Source organism: Panulirus ornatus, chromosome 69 (genome assembly GCF_036320965.1).
Source record: "Panulirus ornatus isolate Po-2019 chromosome 69, ASM3632096v1, whole genome shotgun sequence".
NCBI lineage: Eukaryota > Metazoa > Arthropoda > Malacostraca > Decapoda > Palinuridae > Panulirus > Panulirus ornatus.
The window spans coordinates 21,657,283-21,674,917 of NC_092292.1; the positions used below are offsets into that span (position 1 = coordinate 21,657,283).

At 44.2% G+C, this 17,635-nt stretch overlaps 1 protein-coding gene across 5 annotated transcripts in view; it reads left to right on the top strand.

Annotated features, from left to right (window-relative positions):
* The window catches only part of Trpm (transient receptor potential cation channel, subfamily M), a 246,533-nt gene that overhangs the window by 78,412 nt on the left and 150,486 nt on the right, over nucleotides 1–17,635 (top strand). For all 5 annotated transcript variants that reach the window (XM_071660313.1, XM_071660310.1, XM_071660312.1 and 2 more), the window contains exon 3: nucleotides 6,840–6,883. In XM_071660313.1, the coding sequence (XP_071516414.1) occupies nucleotides 6,881–6,883 (3 nt within the window). In that variant the 5' untranslated portion in view covers nucleotides 6,840–6,880. The remainder of the gene's footprint in view (nucleotides 1–6,839; nucleotides 6,884–17,635) is intronic.

Below are 17,635 nucleotides of genomic sequence, written 5' to 3' on the forward strand. Positions count from 1 at the left end.
ATCCAGGCCCCACACAACTTTCCATGGTTTACCCCAGACGCTTCACATGTCCTGATTCAATCCACTGACAGCACGTCAACCCCGTCAATACTTAGAAAAGCAAATGGATTTGTATGTAGCATTTATGGATCTGGAGAAGGCATATGATAGAGCTGATAGAGATGCTCTCTGGAAGCTACTAAGAATATATGGTGTGGGAGGCAAGTTGTTAGAAGCAGTGAAAAGTTTTTATCGAGGATGTAAGGCATGTGTACGTGTAGGAAGAGAGGAAAGTGATTGGTTCTCAGTGAATGTAGGTTTGCGGCAGGAGTGTGTGATGTCTCCATGGTTGTTTGATTTGTTTATGGGTGGGGTTGTTAGGGAGGTGAATGCAAGAGTTTTGGAAAGAGGGGCAAATATGAAGTCTGTTGGGGATGAGAGAGCTTGGGAAGTGAGTCAGTTGTTGTTCGCTGATGATACAGCGCTGGTGGCTGATTCATGTGAGAAACTGCAGAAGCTGGTGACAGTTTGGTAAAGTGTGTGAAAGAAGAAAGTTAAGAGTAAATGTGAATAAGAGCAAGGTTATTATGTACAGTAGGGTTGAGGGTCAAGTCAGTTGGGAGGTAAGTTTGAATGGAGAAAAACTGGAGGAAGTAAAGTGTTTTAGATATCTGGGAGTGGATCTGGCAGCGGATGGAACCATGGAAGCGGAAGTGAATCATAGGGTGGGGGAGGGGGCGAAAATCCTGGGAGCCTTGAAGAATGTGTGGAAGTCGAGAACATTATCTCGGAAAGCAAAAATGGGTATGTTTGAAGGAATAGTGGTTCCAACAATGTTGGATGGTTGCGAGGCGTGGGCTATGGATAGAGTTGTGCGCAGGAGGGTGGATGTACTGGAAATGAGATGTTTGAGGACAATATGTGGTGTGAGGTGGTTTGATCGAGTAGGTAATGTAAGGGTAAGAGAGATGTGTGGAAATAAAAAGAGTGTGGTTGAGAGAGCAGAAGAGGGTGTTTTGAAATGGTTTGGGCACATGGAGAGAATGAGTGAGGAAAGATTGACCAAGAGGATATATGTGTCGGAGGTGGAGGGAACGAGGAGAAGTGGGAGACCAAATTGGAGGTGGAAAGATGGAGTGAAAAAGATTTTGAGTGATCGGGGCCTGAACATGCAGGAGGGTGAAAGGCGTGCAAGGAATAGAGTGAATTGGATCGATGTGGTATACCGAGGTCGACGTGCTGTCAATGGATTGAATCAGGGCATGTGAAGCGTCTGGGGTAAACCATGGAAAGTTGTGTGGGACCTGGATGTGGAAAGGGAGGTGTGGTTTAGGGCATTATTGCATGACAGCTAGAGACTGAGTGTGAACGAATGGGGCCTTTGTTATCTTTTCCTAGCGCTACCTCGCACACATGAGGAGGGAGGGGGATGTTATTCCATGTGTGGCGAGGTGGTGATGGGAATGAATAAAGGCAGACAGTGTGAATTGTGTGGATGTGTATATATGTATGTGTCTGTGTGTGTATATATATGTGTACATTGAGATGTATGGGTATGCATATTTGCGTGTGTGGACGTATGTACATGTGTATGGGGGTGGGTTGGGCCATTTCTTTCGTCTGTTTCCTTGTGCTACCTAGCAAACGCGGGAGACAGCGACAAAGCAAAATAATGATAATAATATTTTTATATATATATATATATATATATATATATATATATATATATATATATATATATATATATATATATTTTTTTTTATACTTTGTCGCTGTCTCCCGCGTTTGCGAGGTAGCGCAAGGAAACAGACGAAAGAAATGGCCCAACCCCCCCCATACACATGTATATACATACGTCCACACACGCAAATATACATACCTACACAGCTTTCCATGGTTTACCCCAGACGCTTCACATGCCTTGATTCAATCCACTGACAGCACGTCAGCCCCGGTATACCACATCGCTCCAATTCACTCTATTCCTTGCCCTCCTTTCACCCTCCTGCATGTTCAGGCCCCGATCACACAAAATCTTTTTCGCTCCATCTTTCCACCTCCAATTTGGTCTCCCTCTTCTCCTTGTTCCCTCCACCTCCGACACATATATCCTCTTGGTCAATCTTTCCTCACTCATCCTCTCCATGTGCCCAAACCACTTCAAAACACCCTCTTCTGCTCTCTCAACCACGCTCTTTTTATTTCCACACATCTCTCTTACCCTTACGTTACTCACTCGATCAAACCACCTCACACCACACATTGTCCTCAAACATCTCATTTCCAGCACATCCATCCTCCTGCGCACAACTCTATCCATAGCCCACGCCTCGCAACCATACAACATTGTTGGAACCACTATTCCTTCAAACATACCCATTTTTGCTTTCCAAGTTAATGTTCTCGACTTACACACACACACACACACACATATATATATATATATATATATATATATATATATATATATATATATATATATATATATATATATATTGGAAAGGATCACAATTTTTCGCGTGATCAAGATATTCCAATGAGTCCAAGGGGAAAATGAAACACGAAAAGTTCCCAAGTGCATTTTCGTGTAATGATCACATCATCAGGGAAGACACAAGAGAGAAATATAACAGTCAGTTGATGTACATCGAAGAGACGAAGCTAGGACGCCATTTGGTAAACATGTGATTTTACCACCTGTTTATCAACTGACTGTTATATTTCTCTCTTGTGTCTTCCCTGATGATGTGATTATTACTCGAAAGTGCACTTGGGAACTTTTCGTGTTTCATTTTCCCCGTGGACTCTTAGGAATATATATATATATATATATATATATATATATATATATATATATATATATATATATATATATATATATATATATATATATACACACGAACAAAGTGCATATGAACGCGCACATTCATAGAACATACAAACCTCCAACAGCCAGGAACGAACCCGGAACCTCCGTGCAACAGGCGGGAGTGCTACCGCTAGGCTATGATAGCCCTAATAGGGAAATGTCTTTTCGAATACTATGTACTCGAATACCCTTCGTCTCACGTTAGCGAGTAACGGGGTCTACACCGGTCTTTTCCCATCAGGCTCACACAGCCAGCAGATAGCATTTTACCGAACCTAATTGTACAACGCGAAGGTATATAGATACGAACAAAGTGCATGTGAACGCACACCTTCATAGAACATACAAACCTCCAACAGCAGGATCGAACCCGGGACCCCTGTGCAACAGGCGGGAGCGCTACTGCTTGGCTATGATCGCCCCTAATAAACATCGCACTCAAGGTTCGAACCTTCGTGCTGTAGAGGGTCGTACCGTTGTGCCCAAGCCTTGAACCATCTAGCTTAAATGGTCGGTATGATGTCGATTTCACACGTCGACCATCGCCCAGTGTGTGTGTGTGTGTGTGTGTGTGGTTAACTTTAGGTTTTTGAGGAAATGAACGGCGTTGAAATGGTTCATCTGCCTGGCTGTTATTCGCTCGCTGCCTCCTGCTGGGGCAGGGGGGATGCTTGGGGGAGAACCTGCGGGTCAGGACGGTGTCGGGGCTCTGGTTGAGGGGCTGCCTGGGGTGAGACTAACTAGATATTAGGAAATCCCTGTTCCAAGTTTGGAAATTGGTTCCATTAACGATGTTGCTCTTAAAATGTCAAGGAAAAAACAGCATTCGTAATATTATGCTCGATTGTTTTAGAGGATTCCTTTGGGAAATTAAGGAAACATTTGCGTGTTCAGTGTAGTGAGGAAGTAGTCTTACGCCTTCTAGGGAAGAAGGGTTCCGACGACTCCACACAGTCGTCGTTTTGAAAATGACTGTCGGTCAGAATCTTTAATGCTAGTGACCTCCGTTCATCCCTTTATTTCCCCGATTGTTCCCTCAATATTCTGACGAAAGTTGTGGCGATATCTTAAGGAGATTGGAGTTCCCTCGCAAGGGTATGGGACGAGAGCGGCGGGAGATCGAGTGATGTACCTCCCGGAGAATCGTCTAGGTTAAGATGCTATATCTTTACCTAAATATCTGCTGGTCTTTAATGACAAGTCTTCCCTAAGTAACTTACCCCCGCCGAGCCTCTCCCAAAATTATTTTAGAAAAAGGATTTTGAACATAAAATTTTTCCCCTTTTTCCCAGGGCAGAAAAAGTTATAGTATATTCAGTGTTTTGTGATGGTTAAAGGAAGAGCAGATAATAACCACTTATAGTTGTGACAGGTGATAATGGTAGTAATAGTAATGTTCAGTGATAGAGATGGTGATAATGGTGATGGCTTGCTCGGCCGCCGTAGGTTTAAACGATTGGCGCACAAGTTTGTTGGTTTCTCGTAGGTATGAGCTAGACAGTGTGTCAACATTGGCACACTCCTCACACCGGGTGTGGTGGTCTACATTACATTAAACTTCAATATCTCGACGTGGAAATCTTTTTATTTATATTTTCATGAGTGCAGCGAAAGTGTAGAAGCAATTTCAGTTACTGCTGCGTAAAGCTGCGAAGAATAATCGCGTGTGTGTGGCCTTACGAGTGTAAAGCTTCCTATCCATATCCACATGTCATCATACCCATACAAACAGCCATACTAACATCTACCACGCATGGATATCTATGGTGATGCTTACCCATGATCCTCATAATGGGTAGAACACCTGGTAAAGGGTATATATCTCTTGGAGGACGTAGATACAGCATAGATCACTGATAACCTTGATATTGGACTGGCTTACATAATAACCTTATCCTTCCGTGTCACACTCTGTCATCCTGGTCATACCGGCGAGCGCCCCTTCCTCTCTTCCAAGCGAACGCCACCACTCCTCCTTCCTCTCTAGTGAGCATCCTCATCCCTACAGCCCACCTCCTGATGTTAACACCACCACCATTACCTGCAGATCCTGGTTACCACCTCCCACTTACTCCACATTGCCGGGTACTGATTCGCAGGATGCTTAGGGTCGCGTCAGAGATGTTGCCATCATAACTAAGTTTCTTAACGTCGTTCTTACTGATCGTACCATCGTGCTCGCTGGTCGCACCATAGCGCTCACACGTAGCACTGTCGTTCTCTCTGGTCGTACTTTCGTAATCAAGGATCATATCGTTGTTCTCTTGGGATTCACGCGTTCATCGTGCCTGTTCCTGTGTCCGTTAGGTGGCAGTATTTAAAAGGATAGCATATGTTCTAACGAGTTTTCTCGGAAGTATATTTGAGGTTGGTTATCGCAGATTATTACTGTGCACAACCTTAAAGTATCTGATGATGACAGGAAGTGTGGTGCATGCAGTTTTCAGTGCTTCGTATCTTATACTGGAATTGTGTGAAGTCTACGGTCTGCTTCACTCGCATTTCAATACTAGATCCTTCCTGTGTAAGTACAAGGCCTGAGTCGGTGAAAGCTGAATGAGAATTCTCATCATACAAGCACATTTGTTTAGAAATACCATTTAATTAATGAAAGGAAATAAATGTGTTCATTTTATAAACTGATGAAGGGTATACAAGATCGTAATATTCCAGAACCTCTGATGGGGTTCAGCAGTACAGTACGAGGTGCATCATTTAGATAGTTTTCTAAAGTAGTTTCCCAAGGGTAATGTATCTTGTGGCTGAAGTAAGTTTACTGGATACACCAGTGATCCTCTGCCTTAGGAATGTCACCTACCGCTCGCCACAACTGTCTAGCAGGTCGTACAAATATTAAATGATATGCAACCTTCAACTATCATCCACTCCCAACACACTGATCTGTGCTTCACGGGTGCATTTGTCCCTTTTGGCATGTGTGTGTAAGAATATATTTGTGTGTTTAAATGTGTGTCTGTGTGCCTGTATTGGTACGTCCTTGTATGAGTTTGTGCGATAATATGTGCGTATTCCCTTACACTTGCTGCCTGTGAAGACTTTCTTCTTCCCTCCATTCACTTCATAAAAACTTCGAAGTTGAATAAAACTATCACTTCTCCCTAACTGGCTGTGAGGTAGGGTGGGTAGGGTGACAAAGGATCGGGAGTGATGGATGGGAAACACTATTTCAGTGAGAGAGACAGAGAGACAGTGAAAATTGATAGCCACTACGACTGAAGCTATCTTTGCGAAGCTGTATAATGTAGTGTAGGATGAGGTATATCCTGTGTTATCTAGTGTAGGATAAGGTAATGCTTAGGTTATCCAGTGTAGGGTGAGGTATGGCTTAGGTAGCCCAGTTTAGGGTGAGGTGTGACCTAGGTTAGCAGCCTCCATGACCCGCACCCGCCCGGTTCTATCACTAGTTTTGTAGTGTTAAAATTTGATGAGGATACCAAGCGAACGTAGGTACATTGGAACAGACATGCGTCACACACCCCAAGTAAGGATACAATTGATGATGATGACAGTTTTACTGTGATAGCTAAGTTCCTCTCCGACCTCATTTAAGAATCTCCTCTTCATTAACTGCCAAGTCTGCTCTATTTTGAAGCAGCTTTCATGTAACTTATTTTGGGCATGGAGCAGGCGGGGCGGCCACCCAAGACTAACTGATGGAAAGATGTGTTACCAAAAGGGCTTGTTGAGGCGACGGCCTCTCTCGAACTGGAGGAGTGAAGAATTAGGTACGGCCTCTTATCTTTGATTTCATAAAGAAAGCTGAAAAAAATTGCGGTGCTAGCGATTTGCCAGTTTTCAGGAAGGTTACGACAAAGTGTTGAAATATGTTTGGGGATGTGTATATGTGCGTGTGTGTGTGTGTGTGTGTGTGTGTGTGTGTGTGTGTGTGTGTGTGTGTCGGAAAGTTTCGTCTATCATTTGTGTATGTCTGAGAAATGCTGGTTGTTCACCCATGTTTTGTCTTCCACAGGGAAGCTAGGATGAGGAGAGCGACCTGCACTCTACGTACAGATGGTAAGTACTTGCCAGCAAGTCACCTGACCTTTCTAATCCTTTGTTGTCAGTGTTTGTATGTTTGCTCTGGTGTCAGTACTAATTGTGTAGAAAAAGTAAATGCCAATAGCTATCTTTTTCCTGTGTTTAAACCAGTGGTGTAAGAAAGATAATATTCACCCACTGATTGCCTCGATATCAGTGCCGCTGGTACAGAAGGTAAGTGGCGGTCACTATCTCTCATAACGTTGCCAGTAGTGCACATGTGTCAAGTGCCAGAGACTGTACCTCGTGAGGATAGTGCCATGAAGTACCAACTGTACTCTTCAGGTCTGGTCATATGATTCATCCCACTCAAACTCGAGCTTATGGCTCCATGAATCATCTGTGTTCCAGTCTTGTTCAGACAATTGTCATAACGAGGAATCCGCCGATTATTGTCGTGGCCAGTCTGGCTGCGCTCACTTTCCATTTGGTTGGTGCCCTACCTGCAATAGGGTGCGGCTACCCTTGCAAGAGACACTAATGTTGCGTAGAAGCCATGAAGCTACTTTTACAGGACGTTTGATATTGCGTTTGGTCTCAAGTGGCCGATGTCCATGACCGTGCAGTTTGTGGTTCTCTGTTTATAAAAGTTTGTTGATGGACTGACTATGGCTCTTCACTGCCACTAATGAGGGTCTAGAAGTAAAGCTACATACACTTTTATAAGTACCACACTAATATGAAATGTTTGCGTTTGAATTTCTTTTATCAAGACCAGGTTTTATTCCCCTGAATTCTTGTGTAAAATGAGTGCAAATGTTGGAATTATGGAAACTGAATGTAGACTCTCCCCGGGCTTATGTAGAGTGTAGATTGCAAGAGAATATATTCATGTAACTAGTGGCAGGAGAGTAACAACCTGCTGGCCGTCACTTACACCCATCAGGACGTACTGCCCTGTTGTCTGTAACCTACGCTGGCTAATGTGTGTATGTTGGTCGTTAACTGTCTGTGTGGTGTAGCAGAATCTTATGCAAATATTTTTTCTGTTGAAATTTTAGTACACCATTGTCACTTGAGGACACACCACCAACACTCTCCTGGTGAAGCTGAGAACACCACCATCTCCCTCGGAAGCTTGCACCACTCATGGCTGTCATAAGGTGTTATAACTTTCTAGTTTACAAGGTATGTTTCCTGATGCTTTAACCTAGCCGGCCTCGTTACAGCCGGGGCAGTGACCTCGCAGCAACCATAAACCATACCCGAACCCGGCCATCACCAAGTACCTTACTGCCGCTTCCTCCGTGTTCTGTGGCCTTGCTCATCGACGGATGGACAGATTATTATATAAGTTGACGGATGGTGGTGTGTGTTGCACGACACTATCTTGCAACATCACACCACCGTCCTAGGGGAGGATCTCTACCGCATGATGATAGAGGTATGTCTCCAAAACCTACGTCAAATTATGGAAGGTGTGGTTGGGGTTAGGTGGTGGCATATAGAGGCGATGGTGGTGAAGGTAGGAGGCTGGTGTTATTGGGTCATTCTGAAGAGCTAAGATAGCATGGGATGGAGGCCACTTAGGTGCTAGCTTTCGGTTGGGAGACTTATACGTCGGGGCGCTACACTTGTCATTTGGCACGGCTTAGAGGAAACAGTTCTTGTCGTCGGGCCAGCTGGTGTCACTGTCCGCCATGGTCTAGTTGGGCCACGTTACTCGGCTTGACCCGCTCCGTCAAGTCAGGGCGATACTGTTACTTGCCAACCATCTTCCACAAGGAAGGAGACGTGTTGGTATCACTCTGTCTCCCTTCCCTCTGTCTTCCTACATTCACTGCTTTGCTGATCTTTGATTCCTGGTCCAGTCAACCTGAAGCTTGCTGGCTGCCCCCCCGGGCTGGTCTGTCTATGTTGGGCCGGGTGTTTCTGTGTGGGGCTGGAGGCTTCGGTCTTGATCTAGGCTAGATGTGTATGTGTACTAACTTGGTATGTAATACAGACTAAGAAAAATGTGGTTCTGACCTTTGGTGCGTCATATGTTTTCATTTTTGACGTAGTTATTCTAATGATCATAAACCCATACTTCTCAGTTTAGATGCAAATGGAGAAGACAGATGAAGAAATGTGTTTGGACAAGCAGAACCTGTCTTGTTTGGCGTTAGAGATTCCACATTCTCGTAAATTCTTTTAGGATTATATAATTTTTCATCGTAGATGAACTTTTAAGAGTACACTTTTGTCATAGCGTCTCTGACTGATAGAAGAGCATTCTTGGTCATGCATTGGGGAGAAAATTGGAGGCCAGGTCCACTGCACGTTCCTGGGGGTAGCATGGCTTCCCTCTGGTGGTGGGGGTTGCACATGGATGGACGAGACGGATTCCACAGCTGGGAAATATGTCCGGGAAAAAGGATATCGTACAGACACCACGGACAGTCTTCGTCCTGTGTAGAATGAGGAGTAGAGGAAAGTTACTATCACATGGTCGGGAATTATACTTAACGTTTATGGTAATTCAAGCAGGAGTAGTTTGTATGGTGTTGATGACGCCTAAACATTGTAAGACAAAACAGAGTTCACCATCACGGACCATGATTGCCAAAGACAATGCAGACACTTGGGGTATCCATGTCCCGCATCATAAACCTGGATGAATGTCGCTACGGGTGGTGTGTGCTGAGGGTTCGTGTGGGTCGGTCCATCATCATGCTTCTGACGGTCGGTTACTCGTGGTCTCCTGGTCTCCACCAGTGTTGAGTGTCGCTTGCGCACCCGGATGTCTGTCTGGTGTCAGCTGGCCCTTATGCCCACCTACCCTGATGGTGGGAGCGAGGGAGGTATCCGTACTCAAGATCCAAATGTCAGAGTCACCATGAAATACTTGACACTGCTGGATGTCACGTTAATCGTGGTATCCATACGCTATGTGTTTGGATTAATACAACCATTATTTTCGATGTCATCCTGACCTCGTTCCTGCTATGATAATCCTTTAATTAAAGCAATGCTTGCTATTGTCTAGGCTTTACTTTTGTTCATATAATCTGAGAAGTTCTAGATTACTAATCTCGATATCTTTTTCCTTGAGCTTGACTTTCCTATGTTGATTCCTGTGACTGTTGTTGCATTTGACTCTTCGCTTGCTAACTTCACCACTTGTCTCAGAACTGCCTGGTAAATGAAACTGCAACCTGAAGCTTAGGTTTCAGGGGGCGATCTCTGCTATATTATGAAGTAACGAAACCTTACTTCATTCGCGTGGCGCGGCCCATGGACACAAATGTATGTTAAGCACAGGCTACAGTTTATCAGTGCACATCACCCAGCGTCAGAGTCTAGAGTTGCCAAAGACTACTATGAACCTTACATTTTGTACCAAGGTTCATTGCATAATCTCGGCATAAGAATATTGTATGGCAGCCGTTGGTCATCGCGGGGATACCAGGTAAGGTGAAGTGGACGTCTGGCCACAGCACTTGTACGTGTACATGTAGCGCCCGGTTGCAGCTGGCACGATTGGAGCCATCAACCACCCTCAGTGACTTGATTGTGGACTGCAGGACAAGGTTTGCTATCTGAAGACTTTGGAAGGAGTTTGTTGATGGATTCCTGGAAGTGCGATGATTTAGAGAAAGTTAAGAAACTTGAGGAAAAGTATACGAGGAATGTCCTCGAGCTGAACAGAGTCGCACCTTTCTAGTGGTGCTTGGAGCATTATCATTGCCTACCGCACCCTAACCAAATATATATCTAAAAACAACCTCATTAAGAGACTCGGCGGCAGGAGTCTGAAGTGAGTAGCAGGAAATGTTTTCTTGTTTGGGTCTCTCTGGCCTGTTGGGTTCCTGACTTGCGGCATCTGTCTTACCTATATTACATAGTTACTCCATTGTCAAATAGATGATATACTCTCTAGTACTGTTGCACTCGTTTTCGAATATGATGTAAAGAGTTCAGTAACGTTCGACGCATTATGCGGTATAATGTTGTCCAGTAACGTTATACACATTGGGCGGTAGATTCTTAATGTAGCGTTGTACACATGGTGCAGCATAATGTAGTTCAGTACGATGAACAGTGATATCTAACGCTGTATATACTGAGCAGTTCATCAAAGCACTTCTCTGTGGATGTTCAAGACATTTCGCAGCTACTGCCCTTTCCGTGTTCCAGAAGTGAGTTCCCTGCTGGCTTAGTGTGGTTGTGTTGGTCTACACGGACAGCCTTTGCTCCCTCGCCAGAGCATTACACCTCCTAGGCAGTAAATGTAAGACAGAGGTACAGAATGAAGGTGATTAAAGTTGTAAACCATTGTGACGGCTACGTGTTTGATATGTTGAGGTTTGTGAAGAATGGAAACATTTACTGAGGTGAAGCTCCTGATCTGTGCCTTATCCCAGTCAGAAAAATGTTGGATGGATGAGTAACACTGCTTACGTGACTCACTACTGCCATCCACACCATGAACATCCAGGACTACTGCTTCAGGATAGGTCGGTGTGGCTAACAGCTTCAAGTAGAAATAGAGTAATTGTATGGCTTTTTTTATTAGTATCGTCCAAAGTTAGCTGAATATTCTGGGATCATTTTTAAAGTGTTTTCATTCCAGTATTATAATTTTCCTTGAATTATCGTTAAGATAGGAAGGAATGTGTGTTGTGTTGGTACTGCCGCTAACCTGGCCTTAGTGTCAGTGACCGTCCAGATAATCTTCCCCTGGCCAGCCAAACGTAAAGCGTGCAGTTTCTCATACCTACAGAGGGTAGCCTTCTTTGCAAATACCAGCCAGACTCATGACCATTCCCACTTGATAAGTGATTTCTTTAGTTTTGGGGGAAAGAGAAGGTAATAGAGACTAGGCCAATCAAGTACATATAATTCATGATTAGTATATATTATCGCAATACCTTGGAGTTCGTGCTTACATATGTGTGTGTCCCGTCATGCAGTGAGGAGCTTGCTCAGTATGAGCGTACGCCATATCTCACTCATCTCTGCTTACCATGTGCAGTTGTGAGGTATGACTACTCTTCACTCACATCACACTTATACACAATGTTTCCACCACGGCACACGAGCAGTGGTCACGCTTCTGAGTGTAGGTGGAGCCTTTGTACGGGTGTACGTGTGTGTGTGTGTGTGTGTCTAAACCTGTGACAGAGCGATATGATACTCGAGTTGGAAGGCGAGGTTAGGCCCAATCGGTGTTGTGGTGAGCATGTAAACCTGCCATAGAGCAGAGTAACAGACAGTTGGTTAGGCGAGGCTGGAACACAGTGGGTGTTGCGGTTTATATATAAACTTTACCATGGAACTCTATGATGATTAGTGGGGAGGCGAGGCTGGAGCATACCGCAGGACTGCCGTGTTAACGAAGGCGTCTGAAGCTGCGGTCGTCAGTTCCTTGATTAGTTATGGTTGTGAAGGGCAGGGGGAGACGTGACGGGCACGTAAGACCTATTTAGGGATCTTACACACACATACACACACACGCAGAAAGAGAGAGAGAGAGAGAGAGAGAGAGAGAGAGAGAGAGAGAGAGAGAGAGAGAGAGAGAGAGAGAGAGAGATAAGCTTTAGGATTATTTTGTGAAAAGGACTTGGGATTTGATATCGTTCCTAACTTGCCGTCAGAGTTCGAGATTAGGAGAATGGTTAAGGAGACAAACTGTGTTTTGGCAAATTTTAGAATAACTTTCAAGTACGAGTATATGGATAAGGAAATATTAAGAAAGCTTTTCATATCCTACTTGAGGATTTGGTCTCTGCATCTAAAGAACCACAAAGAGCTAATGAAGACGTTCCGGAGGATGGCAACAAAGATTGTGCCAGAATTAAGAGAGTTGAATTACAGGGAAAGGCTATAGGCTTTAGATATGCCTTCCTTGGAAGATAGATAGGGATGACCTGATCATAGATTATAAATTTTTAGAATAGATTGATTATGTAAACAGAACAGTTGTTCGAGAGATGTAGGGAAAGAACAATCAGAGGACATGACAAAAAATGAGGCATCATTATTTTTGAGAAAGATGTGAAGTACTTTTATAGTGTGAGAATGGTGGATGAATGGAAAACTGACTGAAGACATGGTTGATGCAGACAGCATACAGGAATTTCAGTTGTATGAGAGTAGAGAATGTTCAAGAGATGAGGCCTCACGAGTATGAAGCTGCTTCTTCGTACAAAACAGAGATAATCAATTACACACACTGCCAGGGTAGCGCAAGTGTCAGGGGTGGGGTTAGGATGATGGACTGAGGAAGGAGCCAACGTCAGCTACCTCACCTTCACACTCCTTAGCCAGGCACTGTCCTTTTCCCTTTGAACTCCCAGTTTCTCGCTTTGCAAACACTTTTCCAACAATCTTGCTGTAACAGTTCAGAGTTTAGTAGTTCTCAAGATGAATGTCGGTCAATTGTTTTTGTGTAAAATAGTTTCGCTAGACTTTGGGTGTAAGTAGCGGTGGAGTGGGATGTTGGAAGATAATGGAACAGAAAAGTGTAATGGAATGGGCTGGAAGGTGGAACAGAGACAAAGAAGGGTCATCTGAGTGGAGCGAATCATAGCTGCACCACGTCTTGCTCGGCCTGACTGTACCATGTCCTGCTCGACCCTCCTGCACGACCACAAGTGACCCACAGAATGCATGTCTCGGCTTCATACTGGCCAGGAAGTCAACCTCTGACCCAGATCTTTTCCATCCTTTGCCCACCCGCACGACTCCTTCGTGGTTATCCTCCCCAGATGTATAATATCCACATACCTGTGGCTGCTGCCAAACAAACAGAACTCAACAAACTTCCAGATTCTACTATATGAAGAAACTATTCGCTTAAGCTAGAATCCTTTATGCGATCATTATATTCTTTGCTTTATTTTCTACAACCTTGGGAACTTACCAACGTAAAAGCCATCATTTGAAAAGGGCAGTCTTCCTCCCTGCTACTTGAGTACTCACCCTATATTGCACTTTCTGTGTATAGTAACAGTAAGTACATTTTCCTTTACCTTTTTAATCAAGATAGTTACCTCGCTATTCTGCTGCCCGTCGCCACCACTCCAATAAGTAATGGGGCTTGTAAGAGGCCAGCAAACATTGAATGAGGATCATGATAGTTTAAGCCATAATTCACAGTATAATGATTATCTCATGGAAGACTCTTTCTTTTCTTAGGCTGTCCGTGCCGCTTGGCGTCGGTGTTCGGTGCATGTGTCTGGCACACCAAGAATACCCTCACTTTGTCATGTGTTGAGTGCTTCCCATACCCTATAGTATTTTTCGCATGTTTTTGAAAAGGAGTTACTATTTCAAACAGCTTCACGTATTACATTCAAGGCATACTGAGAAGTAAGATTCTAGAAATTCGTTATCTTGTGTGCCAACCAGTGCAGGAGCTCCAGCTGGCTTCAGCTGTATTATTGTATTACAGACAAAAATTCGTTACAAAACTGCCAAGAGCGAGCCAGTTTCTTTCATGTTTTAAACAGTACCTCAGATGGATTAAATATGGTTTTTTCCCTTTGAATCTGTCAAGTTCCCATCAGTACAGAGGGAGATGGTAAACCTTGTAATAATGTCATTGTGCTGGGCAAGTTTAGGGGGGGAGGGGGGGTGTTGGAGCAGCTGCTGGTACATGACAGTCCAGCTGGACCATTGTATCCTGTCCTCACACTGCTCCCCCAGAGGTCAGTGTCCCCTTTTGCTGACCCCTTGCCTCTACTGCTGCATACTACCTCAGACCCAGCAGTGTGATATCTCGGCTGTACCGTCCGTTCCCGCTTGTTACCTTCGGGGTGGTGACTATCTTGAAGGCAACCCTCCTACAGCACTGGCTGGCGCGCCCTTGCTGCAACCACGCCTGCACTTATTTCCACTTAAACTTTCCCCGTCCTTCTACCCAGACCTGTTCCTTGCCTCATACATCCACCCACCCACACATGCCCTCTACTTCTACCAGTGTACCTGCTTTCGTGCATGACACCCCCACCTTCCCCATACATCCACCCACATATGCCCCATATTCCTCCCCCACCTGCCCCATACATCCACCCACATATGCCCCATATTCCACCACCCCCAACTGCCTCATACAACCACCCACATATGCCCCATATTCCACCCCCACCTGCCTCATACATCAACCCACATATGCCCCATATTCCACCCATACGTGTCTCATACATCCCCCCATATATGTCCCATATTTCACCCTCTCTTACCCCATACATTCACCCACATATGCCCCATATTCCACCCTCACCTGCCCCATACATCCACACATATATGCCCCATGTTCCACCCTCACCTGCCTTATTCATCCACCCACATATATCCCCATAGATCCTCCCATATATATATATATATATATATATATATATATATATATATATATATATATATATATATTCCTATGAGTCCACGGGCAAAATGAAACACGAAAAGTTCCAAGTGCACTTTTCGTGTTTCATTTTCCCCGTGGACTCATAGGAATATCTTGATCACGCGCATAATTGTGATCCTTTCCAATATTTTTTTCTTTTTTTTTTTTTTGCTTTGTCGCTGTCTCCCGCGTTTGCGAGGTAGCGCAAGGAAACAGACGAAAGAAATGGCCCAACCCACCCCCATACACATGTATATACATACGTCCACACACGCAAATATACATACCTACACAGCTTTCCATGGTTTACCCCAGACGCTTCACATGCCCTGATTCAATCCACTGACAGCACGTCAACCCCGGTATACCATATCGATCCAATTCACTCTATTCCTTGCCCTCCTTTCACCCTCCTGCATGTTCAGGCCCAGATCACACAAAATCTTTTCCACTCCATCTTTCCACCTCCAATTTGGTCTCCCACTTCTCGTTCCCTCCACCTCCGACACATATATCCTCTTGGTCAATCTTTCCTCACTCATTCTCTCCATGTGCCCAAACCATTTCAAAACACCTCTTCTGCTCTCTCAACCACGCTCTTTTTATTTCCACACATCTCTCTTACCCTTACGTTACTTGCTCGATCAAACCACCTCACACCACACATTGTCCTCAAACATCTCATTTCCAGCACATCCATCCTCCTGCGCACAACTCTATCCATAGCCCACGCCTCGCAACCATACAACATTGTTGGAACCACTATTCCTTCAAACATACCCATTTTTGCTTTCCGAGATAATGTTCTCGACTTCCACACTTTCTTCAAGGCTCCCAGGATTTTCGCCCCCTCCCCCACCCTATGATCCACTTCCGCTTCCATGGTTCCATCCGCTGCCAGATCCACACCCAGATATCTAAAACACTTTACTTCCTCCAGTTTTCCTCCATTGAAACTTACCTCCCAATTGACTTGACCCTCAACCCTACTGTACCTAATTACCTTGCTCTTATTCACATTTACTCTTAACTTTCTTCTTTCACACACTTTACCAAACTCAGTCACCAGCTTCTGCAGTTTCTCACATGAATCAGCCACCAGCGCTGTATCATCAGCGAACAATTTTCCAAATATATATATATATATATATATATATATATATATATATATATATATATATATATATATATATATATATCTGGGAGTGGATCTGGCAGCGGATGGAACCATGGAAGCGGAAGTGAATCATAGGATGGGGGAGGGGGCGAAAATTCTGGAGCCTTGAAGAATGTTTGGAAGTCGAGAACATTGTCTCGCAAAGCAAAAATGGGTATGTTTGAAGGAATAGTGGTTCCAACAATGTTGTATGGTTGCGAGGCGTGGGCTATGGATAGAGTTGTGCGCAGGAGGGTGGATGTGCTGGAAATGAGATGTTTGAGGACAATATGTGGTGTGAGGTGGTTTGACCGAGTAAGTAATGTAAGGGTAAGAGAGATGTGTGGAAATAAAAAGAGTGTGGTTGAGATAGCAGAAGAGTGTGTTTTGATATGGTTTGGTCACATGGAGAGAATGAGTGAGGAAAGATTGACCAAGAGGATATATGTGTCAGAGGTGGAGGGAACGAGGAGAAGTGGGAGACCAAATTGGAGGTGGAGAGATGGAGTGAAAAAGATTTTGAATGATCGGGGCCTGAACATGCAGGAGGGTGAAAGGCGTGCAAGGAATAGAGTGAATTGGAACGATGTGGTATACCGGGGTCGACGTGCTGTCAGTGGATTGAACCAGGGTATGTGAAGCATCTGGGGTAAACCATGGAAAGTTCTGTGGGGCCTGGATGTGGAAAGGGAGCTGTGGTTTCGGTGCATTATTACATGACAGCTAGTGACTGAGTGTGAACGAATGGGGCCTTTGGTGTCTTTTCCTAGCGCTACCTCGCACACATGAGGGAGGAGGGGGATGTTATTCCATGTGTGGCGAGGTGGCGATGGGAACAGATAAAGGCAGACAGTATGAATTATGTACATGTGTATATATGTATATGTCTGTGTGTGTATATATATGTGTACATTGAGATGTATAGGTATGTATATTTGCGTGTGTGGACGTGTATGTATATACATTTGTATGTGGGCGGGTGGGGCCATTCTTTCGTCTGTTTCCTTGCGCTACCTCGCTAACGCGTCAGACAGCGACAAAGCAAAATGAATAATAAATAAATAGATAAATAAATAAATAAATAAATATATATATATATATATATATATATATATATATATATATATATATATATATATATATATATATATATATATATATATATATATATATGCCCCATATTCCACCCTCATCTGGCTTATACATCCACCCACATATGCCCCATACATCCACACGCACCTGC